The 18,790-nt window shown below is 33.0% G+C and overlaps 2 protein-coding genes across 4 annotated transcripts in view; one reads left to right on the top strand and one right to left on the bottom strand.

Annotated features, from left to right (window-relative positions):
* The window catches only part of LOC143254436 (beta-hexosaminidase subunit beta-like), a 102,061-nt gene extending 94,692 nt beyond the window's left edge, over positions 1–7,369 (bottom strand). Inside the window, exon 1 of the mRNA XM_076509625.1 lies at positions 7,349–7,369. Coding sequence (XP_076365740.1) covers positions 7,349–7,369 — 21 coding nt within the window. The remainder of the gene's footprint in view (positions 1–7,348) is intronic.
* LOC143251855 (beta-hexosaminidase subunit beta-like) overlaps positions 1–18,790 on the top strand; it is a 231,626-nt gene that overhangs the window by 185,166 nt on the left and 27,670 nt on the right. For all 3 annotated transcript variants that reach the window (XM_076503135.1, XM_076503134.1, XM_076503136.1), the window contains exons 2-5: positions 7,401–7,683; positions 11,947–12,015; positions 16,915–16,961; positions 17,308–17,418. In XM_076503135.1, the coding sequence (XP_076359250.1) occupies positions 7,401–7,683; positions 11,947–12,015; positions 16,915–16,961; positions 17,308–17,418 (510 nt within the window). The remainder of the gene's footprint in view (positions 1–7,400; positions 7,684–11,946; positions 12,016–16,914; positions 16,962–17,307; positions 17,419–18,790) is intronic.

Genomic DNA, 18,790 nt, shown 5'->3' with positions numbered 1-18,790 from the left:
GTAGTAACCAAGCTCACATAGTAAATCATTAGATATATAGTAGTAACCAAGCTCACATAGTAAATCATTAGATATATAGTAGTAACCAAGCTCACATAGTAAATCATTAGATATATAGTAGTAACCAAGCTCACTTAGTAAATCATTAGATATATAGTAGTAACCAAGCTCACATAGTAAATCATTAGATATATAGTAGTAACCAAGCTCACATAGTAAATCATTAGATATATAGTAGTAACCAAGCCCACATAGTAAATCATTAGATATATAGTAGTAACCAAGCTCACATAGTAAATCATTAGATATATAGTAGTAACCAAGCTTACTTAGTAAATCATTAGATATATAGTAGTAACCAAGCCCACTTAGTAAATCATTAGATATATAGTAGTAACCAAGCTCACTTAGTAAATCATTAGATATATAGTAGTAACCAAGCTCACATAGTAAATCATTAAATATATAGTAGTAACCAAGGTTACGTAGTAAATCATTAGATATATAGTAGTAACCAAGGTTACGTAGTAAATCATTAGATATATAGTAGTAACCAAGCTCACATAGTAAATCATTAGATATAGTAACCAAGTAGTAACCAAGCTCACATAGTAAATCATTAGATATATAGTAGTAACCAAGCCCACTTAGTAAATCATTAGATATATAGTAGTAACCAAGCTCACATAGTAAATCATTAGATATATAGTAGTAACCAAGCTCATATAGTAAATCATTAGATATATAGTAGTAACCAAGCCGACTTAGTAAATCATTAGATATATAGTAGTAACCAAGCTCACTTAGTAAATCATTAGATATATAGTAGTAACCAAGCTCACATAGTAAATCATTAGATATATAGTAGTAACCAAGCTCACTTAGTAAATCATTAGATATATAGTAGTAACCAAGCCCACTTAGTAAATCATTAGATATATAGTAGTAACCAAGCTCACATAGTAAATCATTAGATATATAGTAGTAACCAAGCTCACTTAGTAAATCATTAGATATATAGTAGTAACCAAGCTTACTTAGTAAATCATTAGATATATAGTAGTAACCAAGCTCACTTAGTAAATCATTAGATATATAGTAGTAACCAAGCCCACTTAGTAAATCATTAGATATATAGTAGTAACCAAGCCCACTTAGTAAATCATTAGATATATAGTAGTAACCAAGCCCACTTAGTAAATCATTAGATATATAGTAGTAACCAAGCTCACATAGTAAATCATTAGATATATAGTAGTAACCAAGCTCACATAGTAAATCATTAGATATATAGTAGTAACCAAGCTCACATAGTAAATCATTAGATATATAGTAGTAACCAAGCTCACATAGTAAATCATTAGATATATAGTAGTAACCAAGCTCACATAGTAAATCATTAGATATATAGTAGTAACCCACTTAAGTAAATCATTAGTATATAGTAGTAACTAAGGTTACGTAGTAAATCATTAGATATATAGTAGTAACCAAGCTCACATAGTAAATCATTAGATATATAGTAGTAACCAAGCTCACATAGTAAATCATTAAATATATAGTAGTAACCAAGCTCACATAGTAAATCATTAGATATATAGTAGTAACCAAGCTCACATAGTAAATCATTAGATATATAGTAGTAACCAAGCTCACATAGTAAATCATTAGATATATAGTAGTAACCAAGCTCACATAGTAAATCATTAAATGTATAGTAGTAACCAAGGTTACGTAGTAAATCATTAGATATATAGTAGTAACCAAGGTTACGTAGTAAATCATTAGATATATAGTAGTAACCAAGCTTACATAGTAAATCATTAGATATATTGTAGTAACCAAGGTTACGTAGTAAATCATTAGATATATAGTAGTAACCAAGGTTACGTAGTAAATCATTAGATATATAGTAGTAACCAAGGTTGCGTAGTAAATCATTAGATATATAGTAGTAACCAAGCTCACATAGTAAATCATTAGATATATATAGTATTAACCAAGCCCACTTAGTAAATCATTAGATATATATAGTATTAACCAAGCCCACTTAGTAAATCATTAGATATATATAGTAGTAACCAAGCTCACATAGTAAATCATTAGATATATATAGTATTAACCAAGCCCACTTAGTAAATCATTAGATATATATAGTAGTAACCAAGATATATATAGTAGTAGTAACCAAGCCCACGTTGTATTTGTGTATAAATTTCAATGAAGTATTGCGATAGACTTTCTATGCTGTAGTAATAACTGAGTTTTGTATTCCCTCTATTTTGATCATGTGTTTAGTTGTTATAATTTACCTATGCTGAGGATGCATATTCTATGATAGGTCTTATATACGTTTTAAAGATTGTAATTATATTGGCTGGTGAAGTTCCTTGATTTTCACCAGTCGTGTTTTTGGTAAGTATATTACATAAGTGTTTAACACAAGCTTCATATCTCAGGTTAAATCCGGGATCTTTGCCGAAGTCATAATCTCAAGAAGTGTTTGGTTCATATGTAGTTTTGGTGGATCTTTTTTATGTTTGGTTCGTCTTGTGATCATTATTAATTGATTTTTAGAATCGATTATTTCTAATCGATATTTTTGGTCGAGTTTTCAAAATTACTCAATGATAGTTATAGAGCTTTGAATAGGTTTGGGACACTTGTCCATATCGTAACGATTACTGTAATGTTACGATTTATTCACTGGTATGAATAGGTTTGGGACACTTGTCCAGACCGTAACGATTACGGTAATGTTACGATTTATTCACTGGTATGAATAGGTTTGGGACACTTTTCCAGACCGTAATGATTACGGTTATGTTACGATTAATTCACTGGTATGAATAGGTTTGGGACACTTTTCCATATCGTAACGATAACGGTTATGTTACGATTTATTCACTGGTATGAATAGGTTTGGGACACTTTTCCAGACCGTAACATCGTCCAGGAATTGCGGTGCGTACCCAAAGTTTGGGTCGTTTAAGGCATATTTCTCACATACATGATAAATAGAACAGGGCTAGCTATCCCTCCTTGGGGGACGCCAGTTTCTGGAGTAAATGATTCTAAAAATGCTCCCCTTACCTTTATTTTGCAACTGTCTTCCAGGAAGTTGGATAGCCAGCAAATAATCCCGGAAGTTGTTTTATTTCTGCCATGAGTTCCCTATGGCACAGCGTTATGTCTAGAGACTTACAACGCTAAAAATTGGGTTTCGATACCCATGGTGGGCAGAGCACAGAGAGCCCTTTGTGTTTAATTACAAACAAGAACAATAACAAATTCTGCCATTTTATATCTTTATCCATTGTACCAAACTGTGTCGATATCTTTATTGATATGGAGAAAGCAGGCGGCAGTGCATTCGTTTTGATTAAAGCTATCTGTAATTGTTTTTGCTCTGTCTTAATTTTCAAAGGAACTCAGTGGTTATTGTGTGACAACAGGCAGCTGTTTCGGATGAGTCTACGACGTTATTAAATGTTTCTATCAGTGTGTGTGTTTTCTTATGTCAAATCCATAACCGGCTATCTGCTGAGTCTACCGAGGGGAATCGAACCCCTGATTTTATCGTTGTAACGCCGTAGACTTATCGCTGTACCAGCCGGGGGCGTTTTTATCATTATAATTTTGTATAGAATTTTTTGGTATTTGACCCAGTTTATCTTCTTGTAATTAAATGTTTCTTTCCCTTTTGATTTATTTGTGTGAAGAGTGAAATGGCGGATACAACAGACTGGTAAATGGTAGAACAGACTGGTAAATGAGAGAACAGTCTGGTAAATGGTAGAACAGACTGCTAAATGATACAACAGTCTGGTAAATGGTAGAAGAGACTGGTAAATGATAGAACAGTCTGGTAAATGGTAGAACAGACTGGTAAATGATACAACAGTCTGGTAAATGGTAGAACAGACTGTTAAATGATACAACAGACTGGTAAATGGTAGAAAAGACTGGTAAATGATACAACAGTCTGGTAAATGGTAGAACAGACTGTTAAATGATACAACAGACTGGTAAATGGTAGAACAGACTGGTAAATGATACAACAGTCTGGTAAATGGTAGAACAGTCTGGTAAATGGTAGAACAGACTGGTAAATGATACAACAGACTGGTAAATGGTAGAACAGACTGGTAAATGGTAAAACAGTCTGGTAAATGGTAGAACAGACTGGTAAATGATACAACAGTCTGGTAAATGGTAGAACAGACTGGTAAATGATACAACAGTCTGGTAAATGATACAACAGTCTGGTAAATGGTAGAACAGACTGGTAAATGATACAACAGTCTGGTAAATGGTAGAACAGACTGGTAAATGGTAGAACAGACTGGTAAATGATACAACAGTCTGGTAAATGGTAGAACAGACTGGTAAATGATACAACAGTCTGGTAAATGATAGAACAGACTGGTAAGTGGTAGAACAGTCTGTTAAATGGTAGAACAGACTGGAAAATGGTAGAACAGTCTGGTAAATGGTAGAACAGACTGGTAAATGGTAGAACAGTCTGGTAAATGATAGAACAGACTGGTAAATGATACAACAGTCTGGTAAATGATACAACAGACTGGTAAATGGTAGAACAGTCTGGTAAATGATAGAACAGACTGGTAAATGATACAACAGTCTGGTAAATGGTACAACAGACTGGTAAATGATAGAACAGACTGGTAAATGATACAACCGACTGGTAAATGATACAACAGACTGGTAAATGGTAGAACAGACTGGTAAATGGTAGAACAGTCTGGTAAATGATAGAACAGACTGGTAAATGATACAACAGTCTGGTAAATGGTAGAACAGACTGGTAAATGATACAACAGTCTGGTAAATGGTAGAACAGACTGGTAAATGATACAACAGACTGGTAAATGGTCGCTATTAATATCCTGACCTACTTGAAAGTTTATAATACCAAAAAGCAGGTTTCATTATCAGTGGGGCGCACACAGCGCAGATAATCCACATTGTGTAGCTCTGTGTTTATTAACAAACAAAAAACTTAGTATTGGCGGTACAGATAAGCGGATTATCTGTGATATTACATCACAGTAAAACTGATGGTTTATTTATAACAGTAAAGAATATGATACTGTAATAAATATTTTCGGTCTGACTTTGATATAATATATGTGATGTGACACTTATTCCAGAATACGTTATCGACGGATGTCATGTACTAATAATCGTGCACTGAAGAAGATTGTGTCAGTACTGTAAACAAACGAATTATAAACATAGTTTTATGTAGAGAACGTAAATTTATTATGTTTATAAACCATTGTTTTCTATTCTACTTCTTCTGTATACCAATAAACATCTTGAGGTTAGGCCATTATTTAGTTGAAATATAATAACAATTTCATAACAATGCATTCTAAAGTTTTAAGACGTTAAAATTAATCATATTTTTTACAATCCGTAAATAAACAATGGCATAATGGTTAACGCGAAGGGCTGAGGATCGGAAAGTCAATAGTTCATGTCGCAATGATACTGCCAACTTTCACATATGAGAACGTTATAAGAGTGAAGATGAATTATTTTATGAGGAACAAAGTCAAATAAAGCCCTTGTAATAGTAGGCGCTATTGTCTAGTCATCTCTCCTGTCAGTAGTTGAAAATTAGAAATAATTATATTTGAACCACAGAGGTCTCTGATGTGTCGAAGAATCACACGTGACTGATTTAGTTCGTGATGACGAGAAATCCCTTGAAGTAGAAAGGTATTTCAAAACGGCTGAAATGGGTATTAAAACTTTTATTAAAATAAAGTAGATATCAACGTTTGTTAGGTCACCTTCATAAGTCGTCTTGAGATAAACATGAATGATTTGATTTACTTGGTGTCAAGACCTTCATAAGCCGTCTTGAGATGAACATGAATAATTTGATTTACTTGGTGTCAAAACCTTCATAAGCCGTCTTGAGATAAACATGAATGATTTGATTTACTTGGTGTCAAGACCTTCATAAGCCGTCTTGAGATGAACATGAATAATTTGATTTACTTGGTGTCAAAACCTTCATAAGCCGTCTTGAGATAAACATGAATGATTTGATTTACTTGGTGTCAAAACCTTCATAAGTCGTCTTGAGATAAACATGAATGATTTGATTTACTTGGTGTCAAGACCTTCATAAGCCGTCTTGAGATGAACATGAATAATTTGATTTACTTGGTGTCAAAACCTTCATAAGCCGTCTTGAGATAAACATGAATGATTTGATTTACTTGGTGTCAAGACCTTCATAAGCCGTCTTGAGATGAACATGAATAATTTGATTTACTTGGTGTCAAAACCTTCATAAGCCGTCTTGAGATAAACATGAATGATTTGATTTACTTGGTGTCAAAACCTTCATAAGTCGTCTTGAGATAAACATGAATGATTTGATTTACTTGGTGTCAAAACCTTCATTAGTCGTCTTGAGATAAACATGAATGATTTGATTTACTTGGTGTCAAAACCTTCATAAGTCGTCTTGAGATAAACATGAATGATTTGATTTACTTGGTGTCAAAACCTTCATAAGTCGTCTTGAGATAAACATGAATAATTTGATTTACTTGGTGTCAAAACCTTCATAAGTCGTCTTGAGATAAACATGAATGATTTGATTTACTTGGTGTCAAAACCTTCATAAGCCGTCTTGAGATAAACATGAATGATTTGATTTACTTGGTGTCAAAGGCAAAACTGCACAAGAAGCTGTCTGTTTCTGTTCACCACGGGTATCGAAACTATATTCCTAGTATCGTAACCCTGCACACTTACCGCTATCTGTCTTTGGGCGTGAAGAACCATCGTAAAAGAGACTTACAAACAAACTGAAGTGAGTAAAGTGAGACATTTTGTAACATGTAAGAATCACGAGCACAAAGGGCAGTTGCAGAAGCCGTCCATATGTTTGGAATAGTTGCTTCCACAACATATTTGTTCAACTGTTGCATACCTCAAGCAGCTGGTGACTTGAAACGGTGTTCATACAAATGGTATCCCATAAGAATGCATGCCGGTCACGTCGCCAGATGCAATATCTAGGAATTTCCGTGCTATAATACTGTTCAAACGAGTGCAGGAAACTATCATCCTCGTACACTAAATGGATAATGGAAAGCATAAAAGAAACAGTGGGTGTTTGAACATGACAAACGTTTGACGAAATCACGCTTTTAGAATATTGCCAAATGCAGAACCGTCAGGCAGATCATGACCGAACGTGGCAACATTCACTGTTACGACGCAATTAGGTTCCAAAACAGATTTAATATTACGTGTATACCACAATGTGTGAAAACCATGAAAACATAATTATATTTACCCAATCTGTAGCAATTGTCATTCTTAAACTTGCATATTTTCATTTTATATAGGGCGAAAGATCACCACCAGGGTCACCATGGCCGCTCCCCCGAGAATGGAAAAAATCCTCAACAGTGTTAACCATTGACCCAAATGACTTTTATTTGTCATCTAATGCTGAAAGATGTAATATCATCAGGAAAGCCGTCAATCGATACATGTCTTACATTTTGATTGATTCGGAAAAGGGAAGATCTAGCTTTGATCATCCTGTCATGCCAGGAGTACAAGTGAATGTGGAAAACAAAGACTGCGGTTATCCTAAACTAATAAAAAACACTGACCAAGAGTCATGTAAGTAAATACAAGGTCCAAGTTATGACCAATCAGTCTTAAATTCACCTTTATATAATAAAGTTTTGATGGAGTTATCCTAAACTAATAAAAAACACTGACCAAGAGTTATGTAAGTAAATACAAGGTCCAAGTTATGACTAATTAGTCTTAACTTCACCTTTATATAATAAAGTTTTGATGGAGTTATCCTAAACTAATAAAAAACACTGACCAAGAGTTATGTAAGTAAATACAAGGTCCAAGTTATGACTAGTCAGTCTTAACTTCACCTTTATATAATAAAGTTTTGATGGAGTTATCTAAACTAATAAAAAACACTGACCAAGAGTTATGTAAGTAAATACAAGGTCCAAGTTATGACTAGTCAGTCTTAACTTCACATTTATATAATAAAGTTTTGATGGAGTTATCCTAAACTAATAAACAACACTGACCAAGAGTTATGTAAGTAAATACAAGGTCCAAGTTATGACTAGTCAGTCTTAACTTCACCTTTATATAATAAAGTTTTCATGGAGTTATCCTAAACTAATAAAAACACTGACCAAGAGTTATGTAAGTAAATACAAGGTCCAAGTTATGACTAGTCAGTCTTAACTTCACATTTATATAATAAAGTTTTGATGGAGTTATCCTAAACTAATAAACAACACTGACCAAGAGTTATGTAAGTAAATACAAGGTCCAAGTTATGACTAGTCAGTCTTAACTTCACCTTTATATAATAAAGTTTTCATGGAGTTATCCTAAACTAATAAAAAACACTGACCAAGAGTTATGTAAGTAAATACAAGGTCCAAGTTATGACTAGTCAGTCTTAACTTCACCTTTATATAATAAAGTTTTCATGGAGTTATCCTAAACTAATAAAAAACACTGACCAAGAGTTATGTAAGTAAATACAAGGTCCAAGTTATGACTAGTCAGTCTTAACTTCACATTTATATAATAAAGTTTTGATGGAGTTATCCTAAACTAATAAACAACACTGACCAAGAGTTATGTAAGTAAATACAAGGTCCAAGTTATGACTAGTCAGTCTTAACTTCACCTTTATATAATGAAGTTTTGATGGGTTATCCTAAACTAATAAAAAACACTGACCAAGAGTTATGTAAGTAAATACAAGGTCCAAGTTATGACTAGTCAGTCTTAACTTCACCTTTATATAATAAAGTTTTCATGGAGTTATCCTAAACTAATAAAAACACTGACCAAGAGTTATGTAAGTAAATACAAGGTCCAAGTTATGACTAGTCAGTCTTAACTTCACCTTTATATAATAAAGTTTTCATGGAGTTATCCTAAACTAATAAAAAACACTGACCAAGAGTTATGTAAGTAAATACAAGGTCCAAGTTATGACTAGTCAGTCTTAACTTCACATTTATATAATAAAGTTTTGATGGAGTTATCCTAAACTAATAAACAACACTGACCAAGAGTTATGTAAGTAAATACAAGGTCCAAGTTATGACTAGTCAGTCTTAACTTCACCTTTATATAATGAAGTTTTGATGGAGTTATCCTAAACTAATAAAAACACTGACCAAGAGTTATGTAAGTAAATACAAGGTCCAAGTTATGACTAATCAGTCTTAACTTCACCTTTATATAATAAAGTTTTGATGGAGTTATCCTAAACTAATAAAAACACTGACCAAGAGTTATGTAAGTAAATACAAGGTCCAAGTTATGACTAGTCAGTCTTAACTTCACCTTTATATAATAAAGTTTTGATGGAGTTATCCTAAACTAATAAAAAACACTGACCAAGAGTTATGTAAGTAAATACAAGGTCCAAGTTATGACTAGTCAGTCTTAACTTCACATTTATATTGGCGAAGTCTTTTTTTTTTTTAGAAGAAAGTTTTCTTGAGGATATGATGAAGGTTTGATGAAATGTGAGAATATGGAATAACTTCCTGACACGTACGTATATAAACTCTAATATAGCGATTTTGGCCTCCAATCACGTTCAGGGTAAACAGTTTATGTAGCAATGAAGTTAAAGAAAACAACAGTGTTTAGGTAAAAATTCATGTAAGTGTAAACAGTTATGTTTAATTAAATAAGCATGTTGATGTAAACAATTATATTAACTTAAACAGTCGTGTTAATTTAAACGTTATGTCTTCAATCATGTTCATATGAACAGTCATGTTAATGTAAACAATGGTGTTCATGTAAAAAATCACATTAAACGGCCCGGCATGGCTAGGTAGTTAAGGCCCTCGACTATTAATCTGAGGGTCGCGGGGTCGAATCCCCGTAGCACCAAACATGCATGCCTTTTCAGCCGTGACGGTCAATCCCATTATTCGTTGACAAAAGAGTAGTCCAAGAATTGGACTATCTAAACAATCTAAACTATATTAAATAAACAATCATGTTTATATCTGCAACAGTTTTCATGTATATGAACCAGTATAATCATATCTGTGTATTCAGGCATGTTAAAAAAATACTCATATTTATATCTGCAACAGTTTTCATGTATATGAACCAGTATAATCATATCTGTGTATTCAGACATGTTAAATAAATAATCATATTTATATATATATTCACGTTAATGTAAACAATGATGTTCATGTAATCAATTATGTTGAATGAAACACTTATGATTATATGAACAGTCATGTTAACTTAAACTCTTGTGTTCATTTTAAACAATCATGATAATACAAACAGAGCAATTTGTCAAGTCATGAACAACTCCCCAAACAATATGCAGAATGAGGGGGATCAGAGAAAATCATCTAAGTATACAGCATCTAACTTAGAGATTTTAACAATATGCAGAATGAGGGGAATCAGAGAAAATTATCTAAGTATACAGCATCTAACTTAGAGATCTTAACAATATGCGAATGAGGGGAATCAGAGAAAATCATCTAAGTATATAGCATCTAACTTAGAGATCTTAACAATATGCAGAATGAGGGGGATCAGAGAAAATCATCTAAGTATACAGCATCTAGCTTAGAGATCTTAACAATATGCAGAATGAGGGAGATCAGAGAAAATCATCTAAGTATACAGCATCTAACTTAGAGATCTTAACAATATGCAGAATGAGGGGAATCAGAGAAAATTATCTAAGTATACAGCATCTAACTTAGAGATCTTAACAATATGCGAATGAGGGGAATCAGAGAAAATCATCTAAGTATATAGCATCTAACTTAGAGATCTTAACAATATGCAGAATGAGGGGGATCAGAGAAAATCATCTAAGTATACAGCATCTAGCTTAGAGATCTTAACAATATGCAGAATGAGGGGATCAGAGAAATCATCTAAGTATACAGCATCTAACTTAGAGATCTAAACAATATGCAGAATGAGGGGAATCATCTACACCGTATACTATCACACCATACGTAATGTTGGTATTGCTGCACCTATACCGTATGCTATCACACCATACGTAATGTTGGTATTCCTGCACCTATACCGTATACTATCACACCATACATAATGTTGGTATTGCTGCACCTATACCGTATACTATCACAGCATACGTAATGTTGGTATTGTTGCACCCATACTGTATACTATCACACCATACATAATGTTAGTATTGTTGCACCTATACCATATACTATCATACCATACGTGTGTTGGTATTATTGCACCTATACCGTATACTATCACACCATACGTAATGTTGGTATTGTTGCACCCATACTGTATACTATCACACCATACATAATGTTAGTATTGTTGCACCTATACCATATACCATCATACCATGCGTGATGTTGGTATTATTGCACCTATACCGTATACTATCACACCATAATGTGATGTTGGTATTGTTGCACCCATACTGTATACTATCACACCATACATAATGTTAGTATTGTTGCACCTATACCGTATATACTCATCACACCATACGTGAATGTTGGTATTGTTGCACCTATACCGTATACTACCATCACACCATAATGCATGTTGGTATTTTACACCCATACTGTATACTATCATACCATACATGTCGAATGTTGGTATTTTTTACACCATACTGTATACTATCATACCATAATGTAATGTTGGTATTTTTACACCATACTGTATACTATCACACCATACGTAATGTTGGTATTTTTACACCCATACTGTATATTATCATACCATACGTAATGTTGGTATTTTTACACCCATACTGTATACTATCATACCATACGTAATGTTGGTATTTTTACACCCATACTGTATACTATCACACCATACGTAATATTTTTTGAACAGATAACATCGAAATTGCAGAATCTGGAGAAGCCAAAATCTCAGCAAAGACTGTTTGGAGTGCTCTGTGGGGTAAGTTAGAAATAATATTTATATGTATATATGTCTGTGTACTTTCATGCGTGTCTATCTATCCATCTTTCTCTCTACATCTACATGATTATCTTTCTATGTAGTTTCTTGACGGTTTCTATGTCAACTACCCGTATAATTTATGTTTTGATCTGTCCATTTACTGTTTGTTGGTACAGATGTCTTTATGTGTCTGTATTATACCTATCTGTCACAACTTCTAAATGTGTCTGTATTATACCTATCAGTCACAACTTCTATGTGTGTCTCTATATCTATCAGTCACTACGTCTATATGTGTCGGTATATCTATCAGTCACAACTTCTATATGTGTGTGTATATCTATCAGTCACAACTTCTATGTGTGTCTGTATATCTATCAGTCACAACTTCTATGTGTGTGTGAATATCTATCAGTCACAACTTCTATGTGTGTCTGTATATCTATCAGTCACAACTTCTATGTGTGTCTGTATATCCATCAGTCACAACTTCTATGTGTGTCTGTATATCTATCAGTCACAACATCTATGTGTGTCTGAATATCTATCAGTCACAACTTCTATATGTGTGTGTATATGTATCAGTGACAACTTCTATATGTGAATGTATATCTATCAGTCACAACTTCTATATGTGTGTCTGTATATCTATCAGTCACAACTTCTATGTGTGTCTGTATATCTATCAGTCACAACTTCTATGTGTGTCTGTATATCTATCAGTCACAACTTCTATGTGTGTCTGTATATCTATCAGTCACAACATCTATGTGTGTCTGAATATCTATCAGTCACAACTTCTATATGTGTCTGTATATCTATCAGTCACAACTTCTATGTGTGTCTGTATATCTATCAGTGACAACTTCTATGTGTGTCTGTATATCTATCAGTCACAACTTCTATGTGTGTCTGTATATCTATCAGTCACAACTTCTATGTGTGTCTGTATATCTATCAGTGACAACTTCTATATGTGTCTGTATATCTATCAGTGACAACTTCTATGTGTGTCTGTATATCTATCAGTGACAACTTCTATGTGTGTCTGTATATCTATCAGTGACAACTTCTATGTGTGTCTGTATATCTATCAGTCACAACTTCTATGTGTGTCTGTATATCTATCAGTGACAACTTCTATGTGTGTCTGTATATCTATCAGTCACAACTTCTATGTGTGTCTGTATATCTATCAGTCACAACTTCTATGTGTGTCTGTATATCTATCAGTCACAACTTCTATATGTGTCTGTATATCTATCAGTCACAACTTCTATATGTGTGTCTGTATATCTATCAGTGACAACTTCTATGTGTGTCTGTATAGCTATCAGTGACAACTTCTGTGTGTGTCTGTATATCTATCAGTCACAACTTCTATATGTGTCTGTATATCTATCAGTCACAACTTCTATGTGTGTCTGTATATTTATCAGTCACAACTTCTATATGTGTGTCTGTATATCTATCAGTCACAACTTCTATATGTGTGTCTGTATATCTATCAGTCACAACTTCTATATGTGTGTCTGTATATCTATCAGTCACAACTTCTATATGTGTCTGTATATCTATCAGTCACAACTTCTATGTGTGTCTGTATATCTATCAGTCACAACTTCTATATGTGTGTCTGTATATCTATCAGTGACAACTTCTATGTGTGTCTGTATAGCTATCAGTGACAACTTCTGTGTGTGTCTGTATATCTATCAGTCACAACTTCTATATGTGTCTGTATATCTATCAGTCACAACTTCTATGTGTGTCTGTATATCTATCAGTCACAACTTCTATATGTGTGTCTGTATATCTATCAGTGACAACTTCTATGTGTGTCTGTATAGCTATCAGTGACAACTTCTGTGTGTGTGTCTGTATATCTATCAGTCACAACTTCTATATGTGTGTCTGTATATCTATCAGTCACAACTTCTATATGTATGTCTGTATATCTATCAGTGACAACTTCTATGTGTGTCTGTATATCTATCAGTGACAATTTCTATGTGTATCTGTATATCTATCAGTCACAACTTCCATATGTGTGTCTGTATATCTATCAGTCACAACTTCTATGTGTGTCTGTATATCTATCAGTCACAACTTCTATGTGTGTCTGTATATCTATCAGTCAATACTTCTATATGTGTCTGTATATATATCAGTCAAAACTTCTATATGTGTGTCTGTATGTCTATCAGTCACAACTTCTATGTGTGTCTGTATATCTATCAGTGACAACTTCCATATGTGTGTCTGTATATCTATCAGTCACAACTTCTATATGTGTGTCTATATATCTATCAGTGACAACTTCTATGTGTGTCTGTATATCTATCAGTGACAACTTCTGTGTGTCTGTATATCTATCAGTCACAACTTCTATGTGTGTCTGTATATCTATCAGTCACAACATCTATGTGTGTCTGAATATCTATCAGTCACAACTTCTATATGTGTCTGTATATCTATCAGTCACAACTTCTATGTGCATCTGTATATCTATTAGTCAGAACTTCTATATGTGTGTCTGTATATCTATCAGTCACAACTTCTATGTGTGTCTGTATATCTATCAGTGACAACTTCTATGTGTGTCTGTATATCTATCAGTCACAACTTCTATGTGTGTCTGTATATCTATCAGTGACAACTTCTATATGTGTCTGTATATCTATCAGTGACAACTTCTATGTGTGTCTGTATATCTATCAGTGACAACTTCTATGTGTGTCTGTATATCTATCAGTGACAACTTCTATGTGTGTCTGTATATCTATCAGTCACAACTTCTATGTGTGTCTGTATATCTATCAGTCACAACTTCTATGTGTGTCTGTATATCTATCAGTCACAACTTCTATATGTGTGTCTGTATATCTATCAATGACAACTTCTATGTGTGTGTGTATAGCTATCAGTGACAACTTCTGTGTGTGTCTGTATATCTATCAGTCACAACTTCTATATGTGTGTCTGTATATCTATCAGTCACAACTTCTATATGTGTGTCTATATATCTATCAGTCACAACTTCTATATGTGTCTGTATATCTATCAGTCACAACTTCTATGTGTGTCTGTATATCTATCAGTCACAACTTCTATATGTGTGTCTGTATATCTATCAGTGACAACTTCTATGTGTGTCTGTATAGCTATCAGTGACAACTTCTATATGTGTCTGTATATCTATCAGTCACAACTTCTATGTGTGTCTGTATATCTATCAGTCACAACTTCTATATGTGTGTCTGTATATCTATCAGTGACAACTTCTATGTGTGTCTGTATAGCTATCAGTGACAACTTCTGTGTGTGTCTGTATATCTATCAGTCACAACTTCTATATGTGTGTCTGTATATCTATCAGTCACAACTTCTATATGTATGTCTGTATATCTATCAGTGACAACTTCTATGTGTGTCTGTATATCTATCAGTGACAATTTCTATGTGTATCTGTATATCTATCAGTCACAACTTCCATATGTGTGTCTGTATATCTATCAGTCACAACTTCTATGTGTGTCTGTATATCTATCAGTCACAACTTCTATGTGTGTCTGTATATCTATCAGTCAATACTTCTATATGTGTCTGTATATATATCAGTCAAAAACTTCTATATGTGTGTCTGTATGTCTATCAGTCACAACTTCTATGTATATCTGTATATCTATCAGTCACAACTTCCATATGTGTGTCTGTATATCTATCAGTCACAACTTCTATATGTGTGTCTATATATCTATCAGTGACAACTTCTATGTGTGTCTGTATATCTATCAGTGACAACTTCTGTGTGTCTGTATATCTATCAGTCACAACTTTTATATGTGTGTCTGTGTATCTATCAGTCACAACTTCTATGTGTGTCTGTATATCTATCAGTCACAACTTCTATATGTGTCTGTATATCTATCAGTCACAACTTCTATGTGTGTCTGTATATCTATCAGTCACAACTTCTATGTGTGTCTGTATATCTATCAGTCACAACTTCTATGTGTGTCTATATATCTATCAGTCACAACTTATATATGTGTGTCTGTATATCTGTCAGTCACAACTTCTATATTTGTCTGTATATCTATCAGTCACTACGTCTGTATGTATCTGTTTATCTATCAGTCACCACGTCTGTATGTATCTGTATATCTATCAGTCACCACGTCTGTATGTACCTGTATATTTATTAGTCACCACGTCTGTATGTATCTGTATATCTATCAGTTGCCAAGTCTGTATGTATCAGTATATCTATCAGTCACCATGTCTGTATGTATCTGTATATCTATCAGTCACCATGTTGGTATGTATCTGTATATCTATCAGTTGCCAAGTCTGTATGTATGTGTATATCTATCAGTCACCATGTTTGTATGTATCTGTACATCTATCAATTAGTCTAGATGTTGATATTCGTTTGATTATCTTCTGATTTGTCTATCAATGTAGATGTTTATTTTTTTCTGAATATCCATTTATGTATCTATCTATTTATATGTGTCTGAATATCCATTTATGTATCTATCTATTTATATGTGTCTGAATATCCATTTATGTATCTATCTATTTATATGTCTCAATATCCATTTATGTATCTATCTATTTATATGTGTCTGAATATCTGTTTATGTATCTATCTATTTATATGTGTCTGAATATCTGTTTATGTGTCTATCTATTTATGTGTCTGAATATCCATTTATGTATCTATCTATTTATATCTGTCTGAATATCTGTCTACCGCTATATAAAATTTATAAAAGTGAACCTTTAAAAGTGTTTGTGTTATACGGTATCGTGTCTCTCTATAAGATTATTTATTACTATTTTTATTGTTGTTTGTTAGGTTCTCAAATATTTTCCGCATTTCTATTTTAGGCTTAGAAACTTTTAGCCAATTGGTCTATCAAGACACCAATCATGCTGTAAGTTATCTATTTCTATTCAATATTAGCTTATTTATAAAACATATGATTAGTTGACAAAAATCAAGCCTATTGTTTTCATAGCTGTAGTGTAATTATATTATATTATATTATATTATATTCAGTATAACAGAGCAACCCACTTCGAGTAATGTGAAACATCAGAAGAGACTCACTCAAGAGTCGATTTGAAAGCTCTATAGTACAACACCTATAATGTTTAATATGTTTCTACACTTCATATCTTGGTGTTTGAAAGTACGAACAATTTATTATAGATATATGTTTCAAGACTGTGAGGGTGTAATAATGATTCTAATGGTAATTTCAATTCCTTTTTCCTCAGTATTTGATCAACGCTACCGCTATATCTGACTCTCCTAGGTACGGATATAGAGGGATTCTACTGGACTCAGCTCGCCATTTTCAACCTCTGAAAGTGTTAAAACAGAACCTGGTAAGGCTCTTCGTTATCTAATGTCTCCACAGAGAGACTCGCTGTTTCTCCCTGGTTTCAAAACACTTTTCGATCAACCATTATTTCTTCATCTCTCGACAAATTGACTTGATATTTGGTCTCACTATACATTGGTTCAATATGACTAGTTCTTGTTTTATATTTAGACCTTATTTTGATGATTTTATATGGTCATTGGCAAAATAACTCATAAACATATATTTTTGGCTCCTTTATGGTCATATTTACACCAATCAAAATAAAAATTGATATATTAGAATAAATATTCAAGCACTCAACACTCTCACGTGACAATAAAATTGGTGTTTCGAGTCCTTTAACGGGTCAGAGCAACAACGACATAATTTTGGAGGTTTAACTCAGTTACTTCGCCGTATTTGGGGTAACTTATATGAGATTCGGTATAAAGATATTTTTCAATAGTTACCACATATATTCGAACAATTTGTGGTTTACTCCCATTTTTGGTCATATTAGGTTGGTCTGAAACGTTAAATAAAATCATAATATCAAATGTGTTTCGTAACTACTTACCCTCCTTTCGACTACTTTACAAGTGATTTAGTAAGAAGATACTTTTCTACAGGCAAAAGACACTTCCGAGAAATAAAAGTTAAACTTGCACATTTTTAGTAAATAAACAGGACTAAGATACCACAAAAACACAATTCAATCTTATTTGGATCACTTTATGTTTGGGTTTGAATACTTGTATCACTTCATGTTTGTGTTTCGATGTTTAGATCACTTGATGTTTATGTTTGAATATTTAGGACACTTCATGTTTGTGTTTCAATGTTTAGATCACTTCATGTTTGTGTTTGAATATATACATCACTTCATGTTTGTGTTTGAATGTTTAGACCACTTCGTTTTTGTGTTTGAATATTTAGATTAATTCATGTTTGTGCTTAAATATTTAGATCACTTCATGTTTTTATTTGAATATTTATGTTACTTCATGCTTGTGTTACGATGTTTAGATCACTTCATGTTTGTGTTTGAATATTTACATCACTTCATGTTTGTGTTTGAATATTTAGATCACTCCATGTTTGTTTTCGGTTGTTTAGATCACTTCATATTTGTGTTTGAATATTTATACCACTTCATGTTTGTGTTTAAATATTTAGATTATTTAATGTTTGTGTTTGAATATTTAGACCACTTCATGTTTGTGTTTGAATATTTACATCACTTCATGTTTGTGTTTGAATATTTAGATAACTTCATGTTTGTGTTTAAATATTTAGATCACTCCATGTTTGTTTTCGGTTGTTTAGATCACTTCATATTTGTGTTTGAATATTTAGACCACTTCATGTTTGTGTTTGAATAATTAGATCACTTC

Source organism: Tachypleus tridentatus, chromosome 6, assembly GCF_004210375.1.
Source record: "Tachypleus tridentatus isolate NWPU-2018 chromosome 6, ASM421037v1, whole genome shotgun sequence".
In the NCBI taxonomy this organism is placed as follows: domain Eukaryota; kingdom Metazoa; phylum Arthropoda; class Merostomata; order Xiphosura; family Limulidae; genus Tachypleus; species Tachypleus tridentatus.
This window is presented reverse-complemented; position numbering and strand designations above follow the sequence as displayed.